At 39.4% G+C, this 27155-nt stretch overlaps 4 protein-coding genes across 4 annotated transcripts; 2 read left to right on the top strand and 2 right to left on the bottom strand.

Moving 5' to 3' along the window:
- The first annotated feature begins 93 nt into the window (after positions 1 to 93).
- On the top strand, positions 94 to 4372 carry gatd1 (glutamine amidotransferase class 1 domain containing 1). The gene is made up of 7 exons (XM_049573601.1): positions 94 to 265; positions 1963 to 2039; positions 2165 to 2270; positions 2361 to 2468; positions 2550 to 2641; positions 3555 to 3648; positions 3745 to 4372. Exons 1-7 carry the CDS (start codon positions 217 to 219, stop codon positions 3858 to 3860), a joined length of 642 nt encoding a protein of 213 aa, XP_049429558.1. The 5' UTR covers positions 94 to 216; the 3' UTR covers positions 3861 to 4372.
- chid1 (chitinase domain containing 1) lies at positions 3894 to 10336 on the bottom strand. The gene is made up of 12 exons (XM_049573598.1): positions 9967 to 10336; positions 9670 to 9813; positions 7191 to 7323; positions 7062 to 7106; positions 6847 to 6953; positions 6698 to 6759; positions 6499 to 6588; positions 6298 to 6399; positions 5685 to 5834; positions 4917 to 4997; positions 4785 to 4827; positions 3894 to 4694 (listed from the first exon to the last, which is right to left on the bottom strand). The coding sequence occupies exons 1-12, from the start codon at positions 10069 to 10071 to the stop codon at positions 4596 to 4598; spliced, it is 1161 nt and encodes a 386-aa protein (XP_049429555.1). The 5' UTR covers positions 10072 to 10336; the 3' UTR covers positions 3894 to 4595.
- A 118-nt stretch (positions 10337 to 10454) lies between these two features.
- Positions 10455 to 20825, top strand: ighmbp2 (immunoglobulin mu DNA binding protein 2). Its single transcript, XM_049573595.1, has 16 exons — positions 10455 to 10628; positions 12300 to 12382; positions 12914 to 13083; positions 13178 to 13373; positions 13462 to 13559; positions 13720 to 13883; positions 15340 to 15540; positions 15622 to 15769; positions 15859 to 16033; positions 16763 to 16945; positions 17040 to 17158; positions 17249 to 17343; positions 17925 to 18048; positions 18142 to 18990; positions 19071 to 19270; positions 20446 to 20825. Exons 2-16 carry the CDS (start codon positions 12306 to 12308, stop codon positions 20644 to 20646), a joined length of 3000 nt encoding a protein of 999 aa, XP_049429552.1. The 5' UTR covers positions 10455 to 10628; positions 12300 to 12305; the 3' UTR covers positions 20647 to 20825.
- Positions 20826 to 20857: 32 nt separating this feature from the next.
- Positions 20858 to 27052, bottom strand: LOC125887078 (zinc-binding protein A33-like). Its single transcript, XM_049573597.1, has 6 exons — positions 26658 to 27052; positions 25270 to 25365; positions 24942 to 25172; positions 21720 to 21742; positions 21519 to 21637; positions 20858 to 21437 (listed from the first exon to the last, which is right to left on the bottom strand). The coding sequence occupies exons 1-6, from the start codon at positions 27045 to 27047 to the stop codon at positions 20887 to 20889; spliced, it is 1410 nt and encodes a 469-aa protein (XP_049429554.1). The 5' UTR covers positions 27048 to 27052; the 3' UTR covers positions 20858 to 20886.
- Positions 27053 to 27155: the final 103 nt, after the last annotated feature.

Raw genomic sequence — 27155 nt, 5'->3', positions numbered from 1 at the left:
TGCAATGACTTTTGTATTTTTAATTGTATTTTTTTTTTTCCATTGCCTTGAAGAGTAAACTTTTATTTTGAAATCTCATCACCGGATGTTGTTGTCAGGTGACAGTACTTCCTCCTCGCGGATTTCTCCTGCATGATTTCACCCACAGTTATCTTCTTTTTTTGCTTCAGTTAAGCTAAAAATATTTAATGTGGAGGAAACACGGAGATAAGTGAAATGTCTGCGAAGCCGACTTGTTTGATTGTGGCGAGCGCGTCTCCTCAGGGTGGGTGACGTTAGCATGTAGCAGCGGATGTAGCTTTAAAGTGACGAATAACAGCGACCAACTGTAGTAACGGTTACTGAGTTTACTAAGATAGTTACGTATCAGTCAGAGTTTAGCGAGCGTTTATTTTTAATCTCAACCTGTTAAAGGGATAGTTTAGTCTGTGTGAAGTGGGGTTGTATGGGGTACTTATATATATCAGTATATCACCTACAATAGATGTCAGTCAGCCCCAGTTTGGAGAAGCAGGCTGGAGTACGACAAGGAAGCTAAGCAATGTACTGGTGTGGAGGGGTCAGCAACATAACGTTTCTTTAAACACATACCACACCTCAATATCAGTTTAGTGTATGATATACTGAGAGTGTTTTCACTGCTTCACCTTTCCGTCAGACAGCCCTTCCAACGTGAAAGCCCATATATGCACTCGTCATATCCACCAAAATCCATTGACAAAAACAGTAATTTTTAACACGCTGTACACTGGAGCTGCTGGTCTTCCACTGCTTTGATCAGTTAGCTAGTTTATGTCATTGTGTGACTTTGGTCAATCCAAACTAACCCTGTTAAGCGCCAAAGTCACACAATAACACAAACAAAATAACTTGGATGCAGTGATGAAGCAGCAGCTCCTGTGTTCAGCAATGTTAAATCACTGTTTTTCTCAATGGAATCTGGCTGTGAAGAGAGTGATGTGATGACTTCCATTTTCCCGTTGGAAATCAGTGTCTGGCATTAAGGTGAAGCAGTGAAAATACTCTCAATATAGCATACATAAATTAACTGACTGATCAAAGTAGTGGTGGCCAGCAGCTCCTGTGTTCAGAGTTTTAAAATGACTGTTTCTGACAATGGAGTTTGGTGGCTTTGAGGAGGGCATAGATGGGAAACGAGTCGACCGAAAGAAAAAAAACAATCAATATCAGTATAAGTGTTCCCTATATTGGACGTTTTCTCAATACTTTACCTTTCCATCACACAGTCCAAAGGCAAAGCTGTTGACTGCTTCAGTTTCCCATCTATGCCCTCCTCAAAGGCACCAGACTCCATTGACAGAAATGGTCATTTTAACACGCTGAACACGGGAGCTGCTGATCTCCAGTGCTTTGATCAGTTAGTTAGTTTATGTATGCTATATTAAGAGTATTTTCACAGCTTCATCTTAATGTCAGACACTGATTTCCAATGGGGCCATTATATCACTCTCTTTAAAGCCAGACTCCATTGAGAAAAGCAGTGATTTAACATCTCTGAAAACAGGAGCTGCTGGTCTACCACTGCCTCAAACAGTTATTTTGTTTGTGTTATTGTGTGACTTTGGCATTTAAAAGGGTTAGCTTGGATTTACCAGAGTCACACATGTTAAAATTACTGCTTTTGTTAATGTGGTTTGGTGGAGTAGATGAAAGCATAGATGGGCTTTCCTGTTGGAACGGGCTGTCTGACAGAAAGGTAAAGCAATGAAAATACTCTCAATATAGCATACACTTAAACTGATAATGATTTTTTAGGAGGCTAAATTACATTTTGTTGCTGATACCCATACGACTGCACCTCAAAAAATCCGAACTATCCCGTTAACTCTGGTCAGACATCACTTGCTAGGTAGCTTAGATAAAACAATAAAGCCACATTTTCTGTTGCACCTGTAAACTCTCTGCTACACTGAATTAAACTAGTGTGTTTTGTTTCTTCAGGGGTGTCAGCAGCATCTTTCCATCAGTCCTTCAGCCTCTGTACCTCAGTGTTTAATCTCCAAACAGCCACACCCGGGGTGAGACTATTTATAACTGAATAATACTAAATTAATATGTCTATTGTGTTTCAGCTGTTAAAATTATTTTTTAGCTTAAACATTCATTCTTGTTCTTCATTCTTCATTATTTTTTTGAATTGCAGGGGAAGCCAATAGACTTTATTGGAGTCGATGAAAGCACTGCTAGATGGGTGCAGGACTTCAACGTAAAACCCTACGCAACACCTGCCAAACTTGAATCTATAGATGGTGAGAACATTCGTTTCATGTTCATTTGGCTGTGTTTATCTTTGCTGTTGGTTGGACTCTGCTCAGTTACATCACAATGACCCTCTCCAGGTGCTCGATACCAGGCGCTGCTTATCCCGGACTGCCCCGGAGCGCTGAATGATCTGGCACACAGCGGCTCTCTGCACCGCATTCTCACACACTTCATCTCTCACCAAAGTGAGTGTGGGGCTAATTTTAAAAAAGCAGTCAGTATGAAATCTATATGTCTGCCATAGAGGCTTGCTTCTTTGTGTGCAGAACCTGTTTGTGCGGTGGGGCAAGGAGTGTCGGCACTGTGCTGTGCCACCGAGGGACAGAGTTGGATCTTCAGTGGCTACAGCTTAACAGGGGTTAGTCTTCCTTAATTAAAAACGGAGCTAGTATACCAAAATGTCTTTTTGTGTTAATGTATTTAAAAGGCAACACAGGTATTTGTTAACCTGGACTGTATTTTCCCATGTTTTTTTTGTCTATGGATGTAAATTGGCGGTGCGCACATGCTGCAGCATGTGCGCACCGCCAATTTACATCCATTTTAAGTGCTTGTTTTTGCCACTGACAGGCTCAGATTGTTATTTTAAACATCTGACATCATTATGGTGTCCCTACAGAGATAGACCTTTTGTTTAAGAGTAAGATCCATTTTGTTTGAGAAACCGCCCCAAAATCACTATCACCAAACCCATCAGAAATAAATAGTGTTTTTAGCATGTAGAGAGACAGCATGTTTTCACACCTAACTGGGTAAATTACCGGTTTATTTCAACCAAACCAGAGTTGTTGATTGTTGGAACAGTGTACAGACAACCTAAGATGGTTTCTGTGAATTTTATTTTCTTTTTATCAACTTAAGCTCAACTTAAGTGTGTTTTACTAAGATAAAATTACTATTAATTTAAATGGAGTTTGGTGGCTTTGTCGTTAGCAATTTCTGGGCTGTTTCTGGTTCAGCAAGGTTTTACTCAACCATAAGGTGCTATCTTTGTATGGATCCTTTCCATAATGATGTCAGGCACTTATAATGCCAATCTGAGCCTGTCAGTGGCAAAGACAAGCACTTAAAGTGGATGTACATGGATGGTGCACACATGCCCCAAGTGGTTATATTGCAGCATGTTTGGCTGCTGATCTCATTCAGTACTGGACCAATCTAGAAAATTGTTGTTCCATAAGTCACTCAGACACAAAATATGGGAAAACAGGGTCCAGGCTGAAAAATAACACAGTTAACCCTTTAATAACAGTAACTGTTTCTGCTTAAAGCCATCAGTGTTTGAACTGGTGCGGAGGCCTGACTTTGCCAACCTGCCCTTGGTTGTGGAAGACTTTGTGAAAGACAGTGGTGGATCATACACAGGTGAGCCAACCTGCAGAGCAGAGACACCAATTTGCTTGAGTAAATACTAAATCAGCATTCCTAAAACTATCTCATGTTTATCTTTTTGTTTTCCAGCAAGTCAAGAAGATGCTGTGCACGTAGTCATAGACAGACACCTGATTACTGGGCAGAATATGCAGTCAACCACACTCGCTGTAAATAATCTAATTCTGCTCTCTAGTGCCAAGTAAAAACAGGAAGTGTTAAAAACCAGAGAACTCAAATTCAACTGCTCACTTGTTCCACATTTATATTCATGTAATTAAACAAACATTCATCTCTGACAAATATTGGAAGATGCTGGTCAGAACAGATGTTTGGTGACTTGTCAATGTTGTTATTATAAACCTAATAAAAAGCCACACAATCAAATGTCTTGATTTGGAAATTTTAAAAAAAGAGAGAGAAAAAGCAGATGCAGATTTGAGGATGTTCAAAGCCAAAGAAGGATGCATCTTCACAGTGGACAATGGAGAGCAAAACAGCAGAAGATTTCTGTATTTGAACTGAGGAGAGGCTGCAGTTGTCTGTGGCACGTGAACAAGAGAAGAACCCTTCACTTAAGCGTTACACATGTAGATGATCATGCACCCTCTGTTGTTGAATGGAGATGTGTCACTGCGCTCTTCACTAAACTGTACACGTTGAAATTCTTCCACAATACCATCAATGAAATGGAATAAAACATACTGAAGTACCAGAATTGTACGTGTAGAGAAGATTTCTCAACACTTTCATGACCCTCAAACAGGTTTAGTATTAACTAAATCCTGTCAACAGCTCGTTTCAGAGTTCATGTAACCCAGAAACCAAAAACTGAAAAAACAAAATACCTGCACACAGCGCTTGAATTTTGGTGCTCCATGTTCAAAGAACGAAAAATCCATGTGTTGATGGTCCACAGTCTTCACTATCAAGTCCAACTCTCATAGGAGATCATAGAAATAGTCCAGACCTTGTCCTAACTCCCACAAGGAAATTCCTGTCCCCAGTTCAGTAGCTAAAGAGATCCTCAGGTACATCGACTGTAAAAGAATTTAGATAACATTAATTTCCCCATGTAGCAGTAAACCTGATAAAAACACTTTGTTTAATAAAGTGAACTTAAAACTTACCTTCAGCGACGGATAGTACACCACATGCTTAACTGCGTTGTTCCTGAAGTTAATGTAACAGATCTTGTTAAATGATGCTGCTGAAAGATTTAAGCCATAATTTGTTGACTTTAAGTGTCATTGAATCAGTACCTCTTGTAACTGAAGTAATGCTCTGCAGAATATTCGTCCCAGAGTAGTTTTGGTCTGTGTTCTCGCAAAATCTCGATGTACCTGCAGGAAATCAGCGACAAGTTTAACACAGTGTTGAATACTCTGAAAATATATTTTCTCAATCAGCCTTTTACTAAGACTTCTGTGTAATTGTTGCCATGGTGTGACACTAAGCCTACAATTCTGCCATAGTTAGAAACATTCCCTCCTCTCCCTTGTTTGAACACTTAGTTGGAAAAAGTTGATGTCATGTATTTTGGAGCATCAGTCAGTTTAAAGAGTTAAAAATCAGTTGTGTGGTTGTTGCCAGACCACTGTCAATCAAGTATGATCAAAACCCACCCACACAGGGATGTTTTCCACAAAAACTTTTACTTTGGGTCCACAGGGAGCTTTGCAAAATCTGCTAAATTGCTTCAAGTGATGTTGCTTGAGGTAGCACTGGTTCAGGTATGAAAAAAATGTGGAGTTAGAAACAAGCTAGTTTATCAGATCTGTGTAGCCTGCTCCTCATGTCTCCTCAAGGGAAGTGGCTCAAGGCTACATTAGCTACTACTAGCATTACACACATGAATCTCCAGCTGAACTGTCCTCTGCCATGTTGCATTGTGGGTAATGTAGGCACCAGGTTTTGACAAGGAAGGACGTTCATAATGAGACTGACACTGTTTAGCTCAATACTACATCAGCGTAGTACTTCATATTTTGTATCATATTTAACTTTAATTGTTAAAATCATTATCTTACCTTCCTCCCAGGATTGGCTCTGTTCCCTGGCTTGCAAAATCAAGGCCATACAAATTGAGTCCAAGCAGGATCTTTTGCCTCCACTGAGTGTTGGGAGCAAGCTGGAGTACACAGTCTCGCACCCAGGGCAGGGGAGAGCTCGGGCCCGGTCTATTAAAAAAAATAAAAAAAAATAAAATAAAGCAGCATAACTCTGAATAGTGTCTGCATCAAAGTGTAAATAAACAAGGTTTTTGCTTTAACTTATCATTTTGAAGTAAAGGTTGATTGCACAATGTGAAAGTTCCCTATAAGGCTCGCTTTCATTATGCAATTCTGGCTGCCAACAGGTGTGACCTCCAAAGAAAAAAAAGGCTTGATTTATATCGCAAAAGACGTGCGTTAACTATGTCACAGCCAACACAGAAAGAAGATAGTGTTTTCGGTTTCCCCCCAGTAGCTATTGGTAGCTTTCCCCAGTTGCTAAGAAGTATCAAGAAAAGTTCTTTGGAAACGCTCAGGGGGGTAAAAGTTAGAGTTGTCTGTTTCCACTTTAAAACTGTGAGTTACTCTACCACCTGAAACATTTCCATATCTGCCACAATTAATCTACAGACTTGTCTGTGACTCTCACCTGGAACCGCTGGAGTAGTCGTACGTCATGAGGCTGAATCCATCGACTACAGGGGCCAACTGCTCAAACTCCTCCCTGCCAAACATACCTGGCTGCCCCACACTGATTGTGATGGCAAAGAAAAACAAAAGCAAAAGCAAAGTCAGCACCAATTTCACAGATTTTTTAGCATTTATAGTTGTTGAAAGTAAACTACTTTACCTGGTCACAGCAGGCGGGATGACAAGAATGCAGTCTAATCTTTTAGCCTTCAAAGTCTCACATATGTGTTTCACCAAATGGACCAGCTCCCTGTATGAAGATGGTACATGTCTCGTTATTTGTGTTTCCCCCGTCATCTCAGACAGAAGACAAATGATGGTCAGAGTAATAATACAGACGTGCCACCAGAATAACTCACTTCCTCTTGTTCCCTCCCAGCTGGCTCCACAGCTCCAAGGTGAAACCGTCGAAACCTTCAGTCTGCAAAGCCACAGCTTCATTAGACACACTCAGGACAAACACAACACTGCTGCGAGGGAGTTGAAGCTAAACACAACACTTAATTACCTTTGCAACATCCACCAGCTCGCTTCCCAGCTCTTCAATTTCATCTTCACTCCCCAGCACGCTCATGTAGTCCTGGTAAGACCAGCCATCAAATAACAGCCTGGGCACTGAGGGTAGAGGAAATGAAACAAACAATACAGTAAGAGTCTCATCTGCAGTCACTTGCACACATCAACAGATCTGAGCTGTAGTCAGGGGGAAGGACATCTACTTACCAATCCTGACTTTTTTGTTAGACTTGCGTACAGCTTTGACCCAGCCTGGAGAGACACAAAGACCCATTTATGTACTTTAGTCACTACAAAACACTTTTAACCAGACTGTGAGAGATGCAGGTCGTCTACCTGGATCATGATCGTGCAGTCCTGTGACATCAAAGGTTTCAGGTCCCCTTCGGCGGAGCTGAAGCCAAACTGGACACACTGAAGTTAGTTTAGAGCCAAATGTCTTGGCAACATCATAGCCGTGGGAGTTCCACTGGAGGGTGGGAGACATAAGACATGTAACTTAGAGATACACACAGGATAGGTCCATATTAAAGGATAGTTTAAAGTTTGCCCTAATGCAACACATGCACGTTCATATGTACATTGAAGGAGTTATCTGTTAATGCAATCATTCCGCTTCTCAATACTGTCCATTAAGTGACACCCTCCTGGTGCAACCAGTCTAAGAGATGATCACATTGGTTGAGTTTGAAAGTTTAAAGAATTCTTCATCCCTCAATTAATCACCCAGTGTTACTCTGAATTTGGGAAGAAAACTTTGCTTTTCTGGCATGCATCCAGTGAATGAAGAATCCAAAAACAGAGATGATTCTTGATTAACTGAAACAGCTAAACTATATCAAAACATCCGTTTTCAAACTGTCACACAACTTGTGCAGTATAATCCAAGTCTCATTTATCCAGTCATATGCTCGGTACTTCCCAAACATGCATTTTGCTAAAACCTCAGTATTTAAAATAGGGGTGTAAATCACCAGCTTCATCACGATACGATATTATATCGATTTGTTTGGATGACGATACAATGTTTGCCGATATCACAAAGTCTGTCACCATACGATTTTGATTCGATTCGATTCAGGAGCCTGCAATCGATATGACGCGATATCATATGCCCATCTAACACAATCATTTACATCAACTTACAAAAACAACTAGAATATGATTTGACCATTTTATTTCTGAGCTCTGTTTGTTGTTTTAGCGGAGGCGTGCTTGCCCAGAAATGGTGACACTGAATTTCATGTGTATCTGTAAGATGACGATATGGATCGATGTTTTCATTTTGCATCGATATAATCGGATCGTTAATCAATGAATCGATGTATCATTACACCCCTAATTTAAAACACCTCTGCATTAACAATCTCATGCATGGAGTAGTGCGCCCACACTGTTTATGTGGAGGTGTTTTAAATATCACTGTTTTAGCAAAAATGCATGTGTTTAAATGTAAATGAGACTTGGATTGTACTGAACGAGTTGTATGACAGTTTGGAAACAGTTGTTTAGTTTTGCTGTTATTAAACACAATCCCATAGGTCTTGTATTCATCAAGTATGTTTGTCCTTTTTGGATTACTTGTTCACTGTGAAGGGATGTGAAAAAAAATAGGGTTTTTTTTCCCAAATTCAACATAACACGAGGTGAGCAACTGATATACGGAGTGAAATGTTCCTTTAAGGGCCATGCGGTAGCATTTACTTTCATTGTTGATTAATCTTCTGATCATTTTCTTAATTTATCTATTAGTTGTTTAGTCTGTTAGTAGTGAAAACGCCCATCATAATCCCTTGATCTTAAATCTACCATCATATAACACAGAGACACAACAAACAAACTTCAAATCTCCACCATAGAGAGCATGGATTCAGCAAATGAACATTCTTGACTGTGTTTATGGGGATATATTATTACCTCCGCCAAGGAGGTTATGTCTTTATATGAATGCATTCACCCATGCTATGGACTCTGTGTACCATGGTGCACTGAGATTTATTACCAACTGTAAGCCACTAACTCATCGCTGTGTCCTGGCTGCACGGGTCGGCTGCCTCTCCTTATAATTTCATAGACTTTTTCATTGGCATTCTCTTGTTTACAAAGCAATTATTGGCCTTATTATGGCTGTTTTTTTTTCATTTTTATGATTCATTTTTAGTATATATTAACATACTTTTGGCTTTCTTTGTAGTAATCTTATTTTGTGTTTTATGTTGCTTAGAGCTTTACATTTTTATTCTGTTTTTTTTGGTTTAGTGTTGACTGTCTGTAACTTATGTTGCTGCCTGTCTTGGCCAGGACAGTCTTGAAAAAGAGATTCTTAATCTCTAGAAGATTTATCTGCTTGATTAAAAAACAATATAACACATCAGTTCCTGTTTTCTGTCACACTAGTTTCAGCTCCACCACTGTCAGTCTTTATGGCATGAAATTAATCATTTGTGTTACTTTGAGAACACAGTCTGATTCAACCAAATGTGGAATTGTGCAATAACAAGATTTACTCTGGAAAATACCCACATAATTTGATTAACTCAGACTGAGGGTCATGGAGCCATGTTAGCTGCAGCTGAACTCTCTCATGCATTTATGCACAGAATGAGGGCTGTGGATTTCATCCCCCATCTCTCACACTGTTGTCTGCAAAGTCAGAGCTCTGTTTACAACCAGTTTGACGAGGAAGACTAACTACAGCAAGAAACTTCCAATGTACATAAGGGCATGTGAGTGTTGCACTGAGAGTTTTTAGTTAATCTGACTGAACCTGTCCTTGTTGTCAAATGCTGACCAGCAGCATGTGTCGGTGACTTACAGGTGTGACATATCCAAGCACTGGACCTTGAAATGTTCTCTTGATGTGAGCACAGTATCTCTTCTCCTCCTTCACTATGTCTTTCCAGGGCGGGTCTGACACAACGAGGCCTCTCTCCAATGCAGACAGCTCAGCTGGAGATGTCTAAATAGTAAGATCAGGTGAAAAACACAGTGTCAGTGACAGATATCCATCATCATGACTGGACATATGACAGGTGAGACAGAGGGCTTGCATGACCTGTCAGCACACACAGCTCAGATCCATTTCAAGGTAAAGCCCTGGAGTTAAACTCACCTCAGCCTCAGCTTTATGCGACTTCTTTGCATCAGTTTTGGAGAGAGTGGCACTGACCAAGCAGCAGCAGGAGATGGCGTGCAGCAGCAGTAATGTCGTTCTCATTTCCAAAAAACGCAGTGAGCAGGAGTGGTGAAGCAGTTAAATATAAAATGGGTTAGCTCAGAGTCTGCAGGTTTGCAATCCAAGTGTTTCCTTCCTGACTGAGATCTGGCAGATTAAAAAACAGCATATCCTCCTGCGGTTTAAAGTCACACACATCAACGTGCCAAAATGGCCCCGTCCATACTGCTTAAATATAGAATTTATAACAAACAACCTGGTTTTGACTGTCGGTCGGTGAGTCCCAGTTTGATTGACAACTTAGCTCAACGTGTTTCTGAAGCGTCACCGAAGCTGGGTGACTTCCGCGTGCTGGGCTTTTCAAAATAAAATGTGTGAGTGACGCGAGACGAGAAGTCATCCGCGCAGATAGGTGGCGGTATAGCTAGCATGCTAACAAGCTAGCACAGTAAAAGAAGACAGCATGAGCCAAACAAACACATTGGTGTCATGCCATAGAGGATAATACCAAACTATTTCCAAGTTATCCCGTGACATTTAACATTAGCTTCTCTGTCCTCTACTTTTCCGGTGTCTGTTCAGATAACGGACATTAACGGGTGAGTGTCATTCTTGCTAACTGTAGCTAACCTTAAGGTGTTTGAGTGCAGTGTGGTTAGCATGCTAACATGCTAACATGTCAGGGTTTCTAGAAATAAGACAACTGTCGTCATGAAGCTTTAACATATAGCTCATTTAAACTACTAAGCTTTTCCCGTGTATTAACGTTACCTTTAATGTTAACTGCAAACAAATACAATGATAATGTATGACAGGCAAAACCTGGGGCTAGTGGTGCAGTGGTAGTTGATGAGGTAGGTTTACCACTAGATAGGTGTGTATCAGGGTGTCTACAGGTCCTTAAAAGGTCTTGAAATATCTTAAATTCAATGTTCAAGGCCTTAGAAGTCATTAAATAGTCTTAAATTTGAATTTGTGTGGCCTGAAGTTATACAAACATCCATTTTTAATTTATTTATGTGTTAATGAGTGAAGCCTTTTTATGTGAAAGGCCAAGTTTCTAATGTAACTAATCTTACAAAAAAATCCATAATACTGTCATTTTACGTCATATTTGCTTGTTTACTTGTTGGCAAAATGTAGATTGACTTAACTCACTGAAATAACCACATTCCTACCTAACACCTACCTCCAGACAAGACTAAATATAGCCTACAAGACTTGCCTGCAATGCTTACATGTGATGCTTAAATAAGTAAAACATGGTTTGTCCAAAACTCTGACCTAATTCTGGTTAAAAGGTGCCTGAATGGGTCTTAAAAAACATTAAATAAATTAATTACCTGCACACACCCTGGTGTAGGTTACTGAGGTTGAAGTGGGAATACTCTCCTTTATATGTCAGTTACTTTTTGGCTGGGCATACAGTGGACATGCACAAGTTTGGTCACCCCTAGTCAGTAATGGAGGAGATGCTAAACTGATTTTCAAAATACATTAAGTTAAAGATGAATCATGCATTTCAACATTTTAGTATTGTGCTGTGCTGTAATAATTTTTGTTTAGTATGGTTTTAGATTGAAAAAAGGAAAGGAGCACTATGCAAAAGTTTTGGTACCCCAAGACATATAAAACACAGTTTTTTAAATACTCTGACAATCAGCAGCCATAGGCTCCTCTAAACAGCTGCCTAACACTCCGAAAAGTAAGATAACTGATACGTACAAAGCAGGAAGACAGTAAAACGTTTTCAGGTAGCTGTTTTCTCAGTTCATGATGTTGTTATGAAGTGGTAGTTAACAGGAACTGTGGAGGGCAAGTTGAGGTCTGGATGACTAAAAACTTTCTGCTTAAAGGCTTGCAAGAAAGGCAAATCAAAACCACTGTTTGACCACAGAAGATCTGCATGAAGATTTAACAGATTCTGTAGTGGTGGTGCAATGTTCTCCTGTGCAGTGACACCTGTACAAATATGATGTTCATGGAAGAGTCATCAGAAAAAAAACTTTCCTGTGTTTCCACCACAAAATTCCGCTTCAGAGGTTTGCAAAGGAACATCTAAACAAGCCTAGTGCTTTTTAGAAACAAGTCCTGGGGACTGATGAAGTTAAAATAGAATTACATGATTTATCTGTGAAATGTGGCCTGCCGTATATAGTATTAAAACTTGACAGCAGTTAGTAAGTAGGAGCTCTTCTAGTTTGTCATCTTAAGTGAAGTAATACTGACATGTAAAGGATTTGTGCTGATCATCTTTTGGATCTTTTCAGAGAGTGATGACGGTTGAACAGTTTGTGTCAAAGACTCTCGAGCTTCTGCAGGAGGAGAGGGAGGCTGAAATAGAGGAGACCAGGTATGTAAAATAATATTCATACTGTGATACTTAACCAAATAAAGGGATAAATCAGTGATTTTGCGTTGCACTTCCGTGAAATTAGGAAATGTGAAAGAGGCAGATTAAAAAAGAGTAGTCAAAAATGAAGCAGCAGAGTCACCATGAGTTTTAGCACATTTCATAAACAGGGGGTCCTCCGTTTCCCTCTCAATTGCCAAAGCTACTGTATAGCCACAGAAGATATTATACAACTGTTTTATAGACAAGGCAGGTAAACTGACCTTCATGTGTAAAATTGGTAAATTTCCCCTTTTCTATAGAGAGATTACGGTATTATCTACAAGTGAGGCAAGACTTTGGCCTTTACCTACAAAGTTTTTCTCACCAAACAAAAACCCGAAATCTTATTATTGATATCTGTTGCTATGAAATGACTTGTCTTTCATAGCAACAGATGTCAATAATAAGATTTTGGGGTTTTTTTTTTAGAAAAGTCAAGTCATTTCATATCTGTTGCTATGAAATGACTTGTCTTGTTTGTGCCCTCAGGATATGGCAGGAGAACATCTCCCTCAAGGATCTTCAAAATAAAGGAGTTTGCCTGCTGAAACTGCAGATAGGAAGTCAGTCCACAGGCCTGTACGGGCGTACAGTCGTCATCCTCGAGCCAAGAAAGTATCTTGGTTTCTCATCTCTGCCAAGCAACAATTTTGGACCTGGTGAGATGGATGAATAAAACATCTGATCTGTGGGTTTCTTTGTGACTTAAGTTTCACATTTTGCTTGATGTGACGTTTATGTCTTTGGTTACAGGGGACATAGTTGGCTTGTATGACACTGGCGGATGCACTGCAGCCTCACAGATCGGCACAGGAATAGTGACGAGGGTCAGCCAAACTTCTGTAAGTGTGGCGTTTGATGACTCAAAGGATGGCCTCAACTTTGACACAGATGCCCTTTACAACCTCTTAAAGTTGGCAAATGACGTCACCTACAAACGAATGAAAAAGTGAGTGACATCCGTAACGTAAGACGGGTACAAGTGAGTTATGAGACCTTGAAACAACTTGTTTACGCTGTGTGTTTCGTGCTTGCAGTGCCTTGAATGCATTAAATGGATACAGCAATGGACCAGCTGCCAATCTGATAAACGTTCTCTTTGGAGACGCAAAACCTTCGACTCAGTCACAGCCGAGTAAGTCGCACTTAACAAAGCAAATATTATCAAATTATAGTTGCTTGTAGCTTTTAAGCAATTATACAGCATAATCTTACACTGATTTCCAAACCTTGCATATCATCATGAGTCATACAGTACATGGACTAATTCTGGCTATTCTATTATGTTTCATCAGATGAAGTTAAATTCTTTAACTCGAACCTGGATGATTCCCAGAGAGATGCTGTGTCGTTTACTCTGTCTCAGAGAGAACTGGCTGTGATTCATGGACCACCAGGAACGGGGAAGACCACCACAGTGGTGGAGATCATCCTGCAAGCAGTCAAACAAGGCCAGAAGGTGCAAAACTTATTTTCTTAACTTATTTTTATGAAATTCTTTTTTTTTTTTTTTTTTAAACAGAAGTTTATACTACACATCCTACACCAGGACAGAAGCTGTTTAATTTTCCCTGATATTCACATTTTTGAACACATTGTACATTTTGGAAGAGATAAAGCGTTCACACAAGAGCAAAGAAAAATGTGTCGGGGGAGACATGATAGATCACCAGTCAGTGTGGTCTGCTAAAATACAACAATATAACAGGGTCACTTATCCACCTCCACAATATCTGGCCATAAGGGTCTTACATATTTCACCCACTCAGTCCAGAATTCAATGAGCACATTTTTCTGAAGATGAAGAGAAAAGATAATCTTTTCCATAACTTGAATATAATTTATAATAACTGTCCACCCACTGTTGTGGGGGGTTCAGGAAGTAACCTGCACCTTGTGAGGGCTTTTTGCAAGTGGATATCGAAATAACAAACATTTTTTCATCAGGACGCTTTGCTTGAAAATCAGCACATCCTAAAAATAATGAGGAAAATTACAAGGGCAGATTAATGTTAAGTACGTTTTTTGGTGGTTTATGAAATTCTGCTCTGAAAGGCCTAATCACTGGACACTCCCAGAATACATGCCAGTGATTGGCTTCCTGAAACCCATGCAGGAAGTTAATTTTATTAGTGAATATTATTTATTTACTCTGGTTTGGACGACTGTAACTCTCTCTACATGTCTGAGTCAACAGCGTTAACACAAATTACAGCTTGTCCCTAATGCAGCAGCCAGACTTTTAGCCTCTCTTCATTGGCTCCCAGTAAATTTCAGAATTAAATAAAATATATTATTGATCATTTTTAAGGCCCACTCTGGTCTCGCACCTATGTACATCTCAGACCTTTTAACTCCATATGTGCCTGGTTGTAGCCTGAGGTCCTCAGCTGATGCTCTGCTCACCATTCCACAATCTAGGCTGAAGACCAGGGGTGACCACGACTTTTCTGTTGGAGCCCCCGCTATCTGGAACAACCTCCCTGAGGAGATCAGACTCTCAAACTCTTCATCCTCTTTTAAATCCCTCTTAATCACACTTTTTTATAGGTGTGCTTTCACATGGTGTGTGGCCTGAACTCACTGTTATCTATAAGTAACCTTTTAAAACCTATTTATATACAGTCATTCTCTTAACTTTTATTTTATTGATTATTTTATTTTGTTCTGTTTTATTTTACTCTTTCATATGTAGCTCATGTTGCCTCATGTTGTATAACTTTTAAACCGTTTATGTTTTCATTTTTTATCATAGTCTATCATTTTTTATTTTAGTAAAGCACTTTGTCACTTTGCTTTAAAAAGCACTTTATACATAAGGTTTAGGTAGATATTTCAGTTACACTTACTGCGTCTGTCATTGTCATTCGTTGCTCTAGTTGTTGTTTTCATGTTTGGATTTTGTGTTTGTGCAGGTCCTGTGCTGTGCACCCTCTAACGTGGCCGTTGATAATTTAGTGGAGAGGTTAGCTCAGTGCAAGGCAAAGGTCCTGAGGCTGGGTCACCCTGCCAGACTGCTGGAGTCCATACAGAAACATTCACTGGATGCCATCCTCGCGCAGAGTGACAATGCAAACATCATCGCTGACATCCGTAAAGACATGGATAAAGCATTTGTAAGTATTTGAAGTGTGTGGTGCTAAAAGCATTTGTGCCAACTTGAATGATTTGTAATATTTAATTTTTGTTTTGTTAAGATGGGAATGAAGAAGATGCGTGAAAAAGGAGACCGGGTGAACTACAAAAGGGAAATAGGGGAGCTAAGAAAAGAGCTGAAAGCAAGAGAAGCAACAGCCATCGCCCAGATCCTGAAAAGTGCTGACGTTGTGTTATCAACCAACACAGGTCAGTAACGGCCGCGAGCAAAGAAAATGCAATTCAGTTGCTGCAGTGATGATGAAAGGCAATCAGAGAGCACTTGTTTGTGTCTGCAGGTGCTTGTCATGACGGCCCTCTGAAGTTCCTGCCAGCAGAGCATTTTGATTGGGTGGTGATAGACGAGTGCGCTCAGGCTCTGGAGAGCAGCTGCTGGATCGCCCTGCTCAGAGCGCGCAAGTGCATTCTGGCTGGAGACTACAAGCAGTTGCCACCTACCATCAAATCACAAACGTAAAACAACAGGTTTTCCTGTCTTTATGAATTCATAGATAAATAACATTCACAATTTTATGTTTGTCCTGTGACAACAATTGAAACATTTTTCATAAAGCCCCTGAAAACAAATCTAAAATCTCCAAAACGGCATCTCATGTTGTTATTGAAGAGCTTTACATACAGAAACTCAGCTAATCTGCCTCATCAGGGCTGTGTGGGTGTGGTTTGATTAGATTTTATTGACAGTGCTGGCAACATGCAAAATCTAAAAACATCTCTCATCACCTTCTGATTCGAATGCTAAATTCTGATTGGTGCACAGAAACATGTTGAAGGAGAGCAATCATCACACATCACGTAGCAACAAGGCTGTCAGAAAACTGTAAATGAAGAATAAGTAGTGTCTGCACACATGCCACTAAAGTTTAACAAAGACAAATAAAGATATTTACTCGTGTTAAAAAAGATAATAAAGATGTCTTTATTAAACTTTTGTGGCATTGAGTAAATGTGCAGGCGCTGCTTTTACTTCATTTACACAGAAATATGTGACATCACTCTTTTCCAGTTGAGCCCTGCCCACGTCAAACCAGCGAGAAGAGCACAGACAACAACACAAATACAGAAATTGCTCAAATGAAATTAAAAAAAAAAACAAACAGTTAAAACCCTGGCAGAAAATGTCTTCTTTTCAGGACCACAGTGATCACAGTAAGAAGCTTACAGTCTCTCTCTGTGCTGCAGGGCTGCATCAAAAGGCTTGTCTCTCAGTCTCATGGAGAGACTCATCCAGATGTACGGGGACTCAGTGGTGCGAATGCTGACAGTTCAGTACCGCATGAACAGTGCCATCATGGATTGGGCCTCCAAAGAGATGTACCAGGGAAAACTAACAGCTCACGGCTCTGTAGAGAGACACTTGTTAAAGTGAGTGTGAGCTTGATAATGACGTGTCTCACTTGTTTATTTCAATGAGTAGCAACTCAATCAAGTGTTTAAAATGTTGTCTTTGATGCAAAAGAGATCTACCAGGAGTCGCCTGTGTCGAAGAGACCAGCACACCGCTTCTTCTTATCGACACTGCGGGCTGCGGCCTGAGTGAGATGGAGGTCACAGATGAGCAGTCCAAAGGCAATCAAGGTTAGTCATTCTTATTGTAAAAGTATATATATATATATAATGTTATCACAGTTGGTGTGTTGTGGGGTCTAACAGTGTGTTTCTCCTCAGGTGAGGTAGACATTGTTGAACTGCACATAAAGGCCTTGACTGAAGCTGGGGTGAAAGCTAAAGACATCGCCATTATTGCTCCGTACAATCTACAGGTCAGTCACTGGCTCAGTCTGAAACTCCATACTGAGATGCTATTTAGTACACTGAAAGAATATGTGATTTTTTTTTGTATGTCTCAAGCCAGTATGCACCAGTATGAAACCAATAGTACATTAATTGCATTCAATTTCTAGTAAAATACTTCAGTATGCAGATACAACCGCTATGACTGTACCGTGTCATAGCAATAATGCAAACTTTATTTTCCATATTTCTGCAATCAAAGATTTACACTTTTGGGGTGTCCACTAGCTCACCTGGTAGGGCAGGCACCACATGTGCAAAGGTTGTGTCCTTGTCGCAGTGGCCGAGGGCTCGACTCTAACCCACAGCCCTTTGCTGCACGTCGTTCCCCCTCTCTGTCTCCTCCATTCATGCTATAGCTGTCCTATCAAATAAAGGAAAAAGCCCCAAAAAATGTCCAAAAAAAAAAAAGATGTACACTTTCACAGTAATAAAGATAAAATCCCCAATATAGTACATGTAATATTAAGATACAGATTACATGAAAAGATCTAACAGTTGCATCTCAGTAACTCATTGATGGGGTTTTGATGCTTTTATCTCTTTAAAGGTCGATCTTCTGCGTCAGAAACTTTCTGCGAGACATCCGGAGCTGGAGATAAAGTCAGTGGATGGATTTCAGGGCAGAGAAAAAGAGGCTGTGGTATTGTCGTTGGTTCGGTCCAACAGAAAGGGTAATTTATTTTGCTCCTAAGTCGTGAATGTTTCTGTCTTACCATGAACATTAGCAGCATTAACTTATGCATTTATTCATTGTTTTATTTTAGGGGAAGTTGGATTTCTGGCGGAGGACAGAAGGATTAATGTGGCCGTGACACGTGCAAGACGTCACATCGCTGTTGTGTGTGACACCCAAACTGTTCAGAATCATGCTTTCCTGAAGTCCCTGATTGACCATATGACCGAGTCTGGCGAGGTCAGAACGGCATTTGAGTACCTCCAAGACATCGTGCCCCAAAACTACACCCGCGACCACAAAGACACAAAGGCTAATACATCTGGCAGCAGCTCCACGTCTACCAAGCAGAAGGTTAAAGATCAACCGCCAAACAGGGCGAAGCAGCAGCAGAAGAAGAAGTCAGCTAGTAGCAACAGTAATGACAATACTGCTGTTACAGAGAAGAACACAAAGTCCTGCATAAACACACAAACAGAAGAGGAGAAAAAGAACAGATATGCCGAGATCAGAGCACAGGTGGAAAACTTTCTAAAGGACTCAAATCAGAGTGAACTACAGTTCCCATCATCGTTTAACTCTCATGACCGCCTGCTGGTCCACCAGATCGCTGAGGAGCTGGGCCTCATGCATGAGAGTAAAGGCGAGGGGAAAGACCGGTGTATCACTGTCACAAGGCCCCTGGTGCTGACACCAGCTGAGGAGCCACCACAAGAAGAAGAAGAAGAAGAAGGAGAAGAAGCAGCTCAGGAAGAAGAAACAGCCCCCAGTCCCCAAACAGAGCCTGTGTGTCAACCTCCATTAGACCTGAAAAGTTTACATCTGGAGCGAATGAAGAGGGAGCAGCAGAAGAGGGAAGAAATTGCTCAACAAAAGAAGCAGCAGAACAACATCCCACCAGTTCAGCCCCAGTTAGCAAAGAAGCCCAAGTCGGCTAAAGGTTTGTTGTCAATCATCTATTTTGAAGTGTCTGTCCCGACATGTTTGCAGCAACTCAACTCTTTAACATCTCTCTCCCAGGAAAGAGCCGAATGAAGACAGGCGCCTGTGGCATCGCCGCTGCCGCCACTCCAGATGATGACTTTGACACACTTATCAATGCTGTCGTGAAGGCTGACAGCGTGTGCAGTTTTGTCAAGTGTAAAGCGTCGGTGCTGACACTTGGACAGCTTTGCTTGTTCTGCAACAGGCAGTATTGTCTCAGTCATCATATACCAGAGGTAAGAAATGTCACCAGATAGTGTTTGTTTTGGTGTGTGTCTTTATTAGACTGTAGCTGTATTAATAATGCATGAATGGTGACTGACAGGAAAGTATTCTAAAAGTCTGTGCATTGAGATTTCACCACAAGTGACAGCTTAAATAGACAGTTAACCCTAAAATCAAAATATTTTTCCTCTTACCTGTAGTGCTATTAATCAGTCTAGATTGTTTTACTGTGAGTTGCCGAGTGTTGGAGATACCTGCTGTAGAGATGTCTGCCCTCTCTCCAATATAATGGAACTAGATGGCACTCTGCATGTGTGGCTCAAAACAATTCATTTGAAAAACTCAACAGCAATGTCACTTTCCAGAAATCATGACCTGGTTACTCAAGATAATCCACAGACCTTTTTCTAAGCAGTTTCATGTGGGAACTATTTTCTTTCTACCAGACTACACCCAGTAACCAGATCATTGGGCAGAAGGAATTGTGCATCTGCTCATGGATGAGGGGCTCATGCTCATGACAGCACGAGATGTAGTCATTAATGGCGTCCTCCTTGGCTGAGCTGTCAAGTTAGCTAGCTCTGTGCTGCTAGGTGAGCTAGCAGTAGATGCATGCTTGCTTCTGCACAGTGATACATATGGTTGGCAAGTGTAGTTTGGTAGAAAGCAAATAGTTCAATTCAATTCAGTTCAAGAGAACTTTATTTATCCCTAAGGAAATTCTTGTGCCAAATTACAGTAACACTAAGTACAGTAACCAAAATTTTCATTCACAACCAGTACCAACTTGACAACCAGTGGGTTCCCTGGGTCAGGGTCACTCACTGGGCCCAATTTTAGAACAATGTAGTATTAAATGTCTGGCAAAATACACAAATATACAAGATAGAGGTGTTTTCTAGGAGCAAAAGCAAAAAGCAGTGCCTGATAGAGTAACAATAGGAGTCCAATAAGTACAAGAGTTAATAAAAATGAACTAAAATGGTGGGACTGCTCCTGATAATCAATGTTATTTTGAATTTGATGTAACAACAAGAAGTGGTATTACACAAATAACTGAGAAAATGATATTGCAAGAGGAAAAGAGGAAAAATATGTATTTTTGAATTTGGGATGAACTGTAAGAGAATTGTGGTTTTCTGTTGTGGTTTTCTGATCTAACTGTCATGTTGTAAACCCTTTGTAGGTTCACGGCTGTGGAGATAAAGCCAAGTCTCATGCCCGGATGAGAATAAGCAAAGAAGGCATTCTTTACGCCGGGAGTGGGAAGAAAGACAAATCCGTGGACCCCAACAAGAAAGCCTATCTCCAAAGGAAACTGGACTCTAAACTGAAAGACATGGCATCACAAAGAAAACCAAAAAAAGACAAAGACAGTAACAGTTAATGATACCAAATGCCCTTTATAAATTACTGTAACTGGAGACATTGTTCTGACTGAGATTAAACATTCAAATCTTTGTCCGTAGTCTGTTTTGATTAAATATATATATATGTTGCCTCTATGACCTTTTATCAGATAGGGTGTCATGTAAACTAGCTGCTGAATTCATATTGAAACTATGCAACTTGTTGCCTGTTTTAATCAGTTGTATCAGCTACAACACACTCAACAAAGTCTTCATCTCTACTCTACATCCACTTTTATTTTCAGAGGACAGATTCTTAACGGGATAGAGTTTTTCCCCTCGTCCAACAATCCAGGGGAGAAGTAAGGGAAAATCCTCTCTGTAAACTTGTCTTTGAATGTATGTATTATCGTCGAATCAGCAGTGTTGAGGAAAACGACCTTTCCTTTGTCATAGTCCAGCTGTACAGTAATCTTTTCAGGTTTCTGCTTCAACGTGAGCTTGCTGCGAGGCGAGGTCTGAGCCCAGAACGAGTCTCCGTTGCACAGGCCGATCACCCAGAAACCCTCCGCTGGATTGAGGAAGACTGTACTCTTCCTTTTGATGGACTCCTGGGCCACTCCTATGTACCAGTCTTTGCCCTGGCCCACCTCCACGGTCCAGCTGTGTTTCCCAGATGTGAAGCCGGTCGCTCCCAGCACACACACTCGACTGGTGCAGCGTTCAGGGTTGTCAGGAAGGGGTTGCTTACTGCTGTATTGCACACAGGTCAACTCTTCAGAGAACTTTAAGTTGGCCTGTGCTGTGTTTGGGTCCAGAGTGATAGGAGCTGAAAGTAGAACCAAAATTTAGTGTAATAAAAATACTTCATAGTAAATGCTACCTTTAAGACCACTGTCTGTTCACCCACCACACTCGACAATGTTGGCCATCTTATTCCAGATTCCGAACCTAAGTATTCCCACATGCTTTGCAGTGTTGATCAGGATATCTCTGATACACTCTGGCTCTCCAATGTTGCATTTTGCCCTGAAACATGTTGAAATAATTACTACATTGTCTTATGGAGACAGTCAGTGCTAAGTTTTTGCAGATAGTGAGTTATGCATACCTTTTCTTTGTTTGCTTGTAGCCCTTAAGTCACAGAGAGAAGAGGAATAAATGCATCTCATTAACATGGCAGGAGTGTAGTTATATAAACATCATATGTGTGAGCAAGACTTTTGGAAATCAGCATTAACAAAAAAAGTAACACCTGCACAACTCCAAGCCATAAAACTATTTACATGGACTAAGTTTTGATCCCTCTCGGATTTTCTTCAGGTCAGTCAGAATAATACATCAAATATATAAAGTACAAACATGAAAGGAATAGTACATGACAAACAGTGTTTAAACATCCTTATAGTTTTTTAAATCTATTATTTTAGTTTTTTTAATGACTTTTTAAATATTTTATGACATACTATACTGACATTGTTATGACTTTTTTATGACATACTATACTGTGACGATTTTTTTTGTTTTTTTAATACCATACTGTACTATGACATTTTTAATGTTTTTTTACATACTATACCATGACATTTTTATGACTTCTTTACGACATACTATACTATGACATTTTTTCGCATTTCATGACATATTATACTATGACCATTTTATGACATACTATACTATGACGTTTTTTCACATTTTCATGACATACTATACTATGACCATTTTATGACATACTATACTATGACGTTTTTTCACATTTTTATGACATACTATACTATGACGTTTTTTCACATTTTTATGACATACTATACTGTGACGTTTTTTTCACATTTTTATGACATACTACACCATGACATTTTTTCGCATTTTCATGACATAATATACTATGACTATCCTATGATATACTATACTATGACATTTTTTCACATTTTTATGACATACTATACTGAGACGTTTTTTCACATTTTTATGACATACCATACTATGACTTTTTTCACATTTTCATGACATACTATACTAGACTATCCTATGACATACTATACTATGACATTTTTTTTCACATTTTTATGACATACTATACTATGATGTTTTTTCACATTTTTATGACATACTATACTATGACCATCCTATGACATACTATACTATGACCTTTTTTTCACATTTTTATGACATACTATACTATGACATTTTTTCACATTTTTATGACATACTATACTATGACGTTTTTTTTTTCACATTTTTATGACATACTATGCTATGACATTTTTTCACATTTTTATGACATACTATACTATGACTATCCTATGACATACTATACTATGACTTTTTTCACATTTTTATGACATACTATGCTATGACATTTTTTTTGCATTTTCATGACATACTATACTATGACTATCCTATGACATACTATACTATGACTTTTTTCACATTTTTATGACATACTATACTATGACTTTTTTCACATTTTTATGACATACTATACTATGACATTTTTTTTGCATTTTCATGACATACTATACTATGACTATCCTATGACATACTATACTATGACTTTTTTCACATTTTCATGACATACTATACTATGACTATCCTATGACATACTATACTATGACTTTTTTCACATTTTTATGACATACTATGCTATGACATTTTTTTTGCATTTTCATGACATACTATACTATGACTATCCTATGACATACTATACTATGATGTTTTTTTTCACATTTTTATGACATACTATACTATGATGTTTTTTCACATTTTCATGACATACTATACTATGACTATCCTATGACATACTATACTATGACGTTTTTTTTCCACATTTTTATGATATACTATACTATGATGTTTTTTCACATTTTTATGACATATTATGCTATGACATTTTTTTGCATTTTCATGACATACTATACTATGACTATCCTATGACATACTATACTATGACGTTTTTTTTCCACATTTTTATGACATACTATGCTATGACATTTTTTTTGCATTTTTATGACATACTATACTATGACTATCCTATGACATACTATACTATGACGTTTTTTTCACAATTTTATGACATACTGTGCTATGACATTTTTTTGCATTTTTATGACATACTATACTATGACTATCCTATGACATACTATACTATGACTTTTTTCACATTTTTATGACATACTATGCTATGACTTTTTTCACATTTTTATGACATACTATGCTATGACATTTTTTTGCATTTTTATGACATACTATACTATGACTATCCTATGACATACTATACTATGACGTTTTTTTTCACAATTTTATGACATACTGTGCTATGACATTTTTTTGCATTTTCATGACATGCTATACTATGACTATCCTATGACATACTATACTATGACGTTTTTTTCACATTTTTATGACATACTGTACTATCATGTTTTTTCACATTTCCATGACATACTATACTATGACGTTCTTTCACATTTTCATGACATACTATACTATGACTATCCTATGACATACTATACCATGACGTGTTTTCACATTTTCATGACATGCTATACTATGACTATCCTATGACATACTATCCTATGACATACTATCCTATGACATACTATACTATGATGTTTTTTCGCATTTTCATGACATACTATACTATGACTATCCTATGACATACTATACTATGATGTTTTTTCGCATTTTCATGACATACTATACTATGACTATCCTATGACATACTATACTATCACGTTTTTTTCACATTTTCATGATATACTATACTAAGACTATTTTATGACATACTATACCATGACATTTTTTTCACATTTTCATGATATACTATACTAAGACTATTTTATGACATACTATACCATGACATTTTTTTCACATTTTCATGATATACTATACCATGACATTTTTATGACATACTATCCTCTGAGGTTTGACCCAAGAATCTGAAATGAAACTGAACTTACTTTTGTGTAATTTGTGTGTATGTTATTAAAGAACATGATGTAGGCTCAGGTATTTTAATGCTTTTTGTCAAGTACAAGTTGCAACTGCAAGTCTAACCTTGTTGGATTTGTTTACATACTTGACATTTTTTTGATATGATTCATATAAATTTGATGCATTATTTTCTCCAAATTAGACTTTGCTAAGAGTACATCAATCTTGAAGGAGTGTACAGTTTTCATTGCATACAGCCTGGGCGTGTTGGATAGTCAACCATATCTGTCAGAGCCCATCAGCCTGTTGAGGTGTATCTTAGGGTGTAGTGACCAGTTTTAAACATTTTTACTTGATGAGGAAATGTGTGATTGTGAGATGATGATGGCTGTCATTGTACCTGTAGAAAGGGTAAATCCCTCACTTTGAGAGCTGTCTCAATTTCACTGATGGTGAAAGAGAGGGTTTTGATCTGGTCCTTGATGTTTTCCAGCTTCTGACGCATCACCTGGGTCTTAATTTCCTCTTCCTGTTTGAGCACCTTCAGTCTTGTGTTTTCCTCCTCCTTGAGGAACAGGTGTAGCTTCTCAAACTCCTCCTTTATTGCTACCTCACTTTGATAAGCTTGGCTCTGAAATGTTTTGGGAGTTGGTTATTTTTGGCAGTAAACCAAGGAAAAGTTTGTGTGCCAGAAGTGAACTGTATGATTGAGTAACGATAAGTTTTACCTGTATATAGTTTTTGGTTTCCTCCCAGTGCTCCTTTGTATTATTCAGTATTTTGAGCTTTTTCTTCAGGGACTCCAGCGTGGCTGAAATCTCTGCCTGAAATGTTAAATAGATAAATATGAGAATAATTAAAGGGACAGTTCACCCTTAAATCAATTCTTACCTATAGTGCTATTTAGTCTAGATTTCATTCATTCATTCATCTTCTAACCGCTTCATCCTCTTGAGGGTCGCGGGGGGGCTGGAGCCTATCCCAGCTGACATCGGGCGAGAGGCAGGGTACACCCTGGACAGGTCGCCAGATTATCGCAGGGCTGACACATAGAGACAAACAACCATTCACGCTCACATTCACACCTATGGACAATTTAGAGTTACCAATTAACCTAGTCCCCAATCTGCATGTCTTTGGACTGTGGGAGGAAGCCGGAGTGCCCGGAGAGAACCCACGCTGACACGGGGAGAACATGCAAACTCCACACAGAAGGGCTCCCACGCCCGGGATCGAACCAGCAACCCTCTTGCTGTGAGGCGAGAGTGCTAACCACCACACCACCGTGCCGCCCTAGTCTAGATTTGCATTTTCATTTTTTGGTAGGTTGCAGAGTGTTGCAGATATTGACCTTAGAGACTTCTTCCCTCTCTTGACTATTATGGAACTAGATGGCACTCAGCTTGTGGTGCTCGAAGCCCCAAGAAAACACACTGGAAAAACTCAACAGCAATGTCTCTTTCCAGAAATCATGACCCGGTTACTTAAAATAATCCACAGACCTTGTTGTGGGCAGTTTCATGTAGGAACTATTTTCTTTCTACCAAACTACACCCACCAGTTGTATCACCACGCACTACGAAACATGCATCTACTCATGGACATGACATCACGAGATGTAAACATTAATGGCATCCTCGTTGACTGAGCTGTCACGTTAGCTAGCTCAGTGGTGCAAGGTGAGGTAGCAGTAGATGTACGATTCCTGTATTTTTGGTGTGAACTGCTCCTTTAAGAGTAAAAATGTGGCGCTCACATGGATAGACAAAAAATTCATTTGCAACTCTCCTGATAATCAAAATACAGCTTTTATCTGTATTATAGTATTGTAAATTAAATTTCTTTGAGTTTTAGACAACTGTTTGGTCTAGGAAATTGTGATGGACACTTTTTGTAGACTGAATGATAAATCAGTTCATTGAGAAAATTAATTGAATGTCTATTATGAAAGTAATTGTTAGCTGTAGCTCAATGACACCCACTTTAACGCCAAAAAACTTACAACCACAGTAGCACAACATCCTTGCTCTTCCGGATAACTAAATGTGTTTCTTGTGTCAGAGTAAATATGCAGTAAATCCTCCTGTCATATTCCCAGTTTCTATTTTTACTCTACCTTCTTCTGCTGGGCCGCCTCCTCCACCGGGCAGCACTCATGAACTCTATGCTGTTTCGACGTTTGGCAGACAAGGCAGATGGGCTCTTCGTCATTGTGGCAAAAAAGCCTCAGCCTCTCACTGTGAAGACGACAAACTTCTTGTTCCCTGCTGGTCTTGTGCACTTGATATTCGTCCACAGCTATCTTTAGTGCCAAATTGATAGGAGGCCTCGCAGGGACAGACACTACATGACACACAGGACATACTCGAGATCCTTTCCATTCCCAGAATTTGTGTAAACAAACTCTGCAGATATTGTGGCCACAATTGAGGAGAACTGGTAGGCAGTAGATGTCTGAGCATTGAGGACAATGCAAGTCCTCTTCAGAGAACACAATTGCTGCCATCAGGCTGTGGTGTTCCTGTAAAGTGAGGTTTCACGAAAACTTCCTTCCTGTCATTTAGGTGTTGTGACAGGAGGCGGTTCAGCCTGGAACACTTGGCTAAAACTTCTG

The sequence above is a fragment of the Epinephelus fuscoguttatus genome, linkage group LG4 (assembly GCF_011397635.1).
Source record: "Epinephelus fuscoguttatus linkage group LG4, E.fuscoguttatus.final_Chr_v1".
Lineage (NCBI taxonomy): Eukaryota > Metazoa > Chordata > Actinopteri > Perciformes > Serranidae > Epinephelus > Epinephelus fuscoguttatus.
This window is presented reverse-complemented; position numbering and strand designations above follow the sequence as displayed.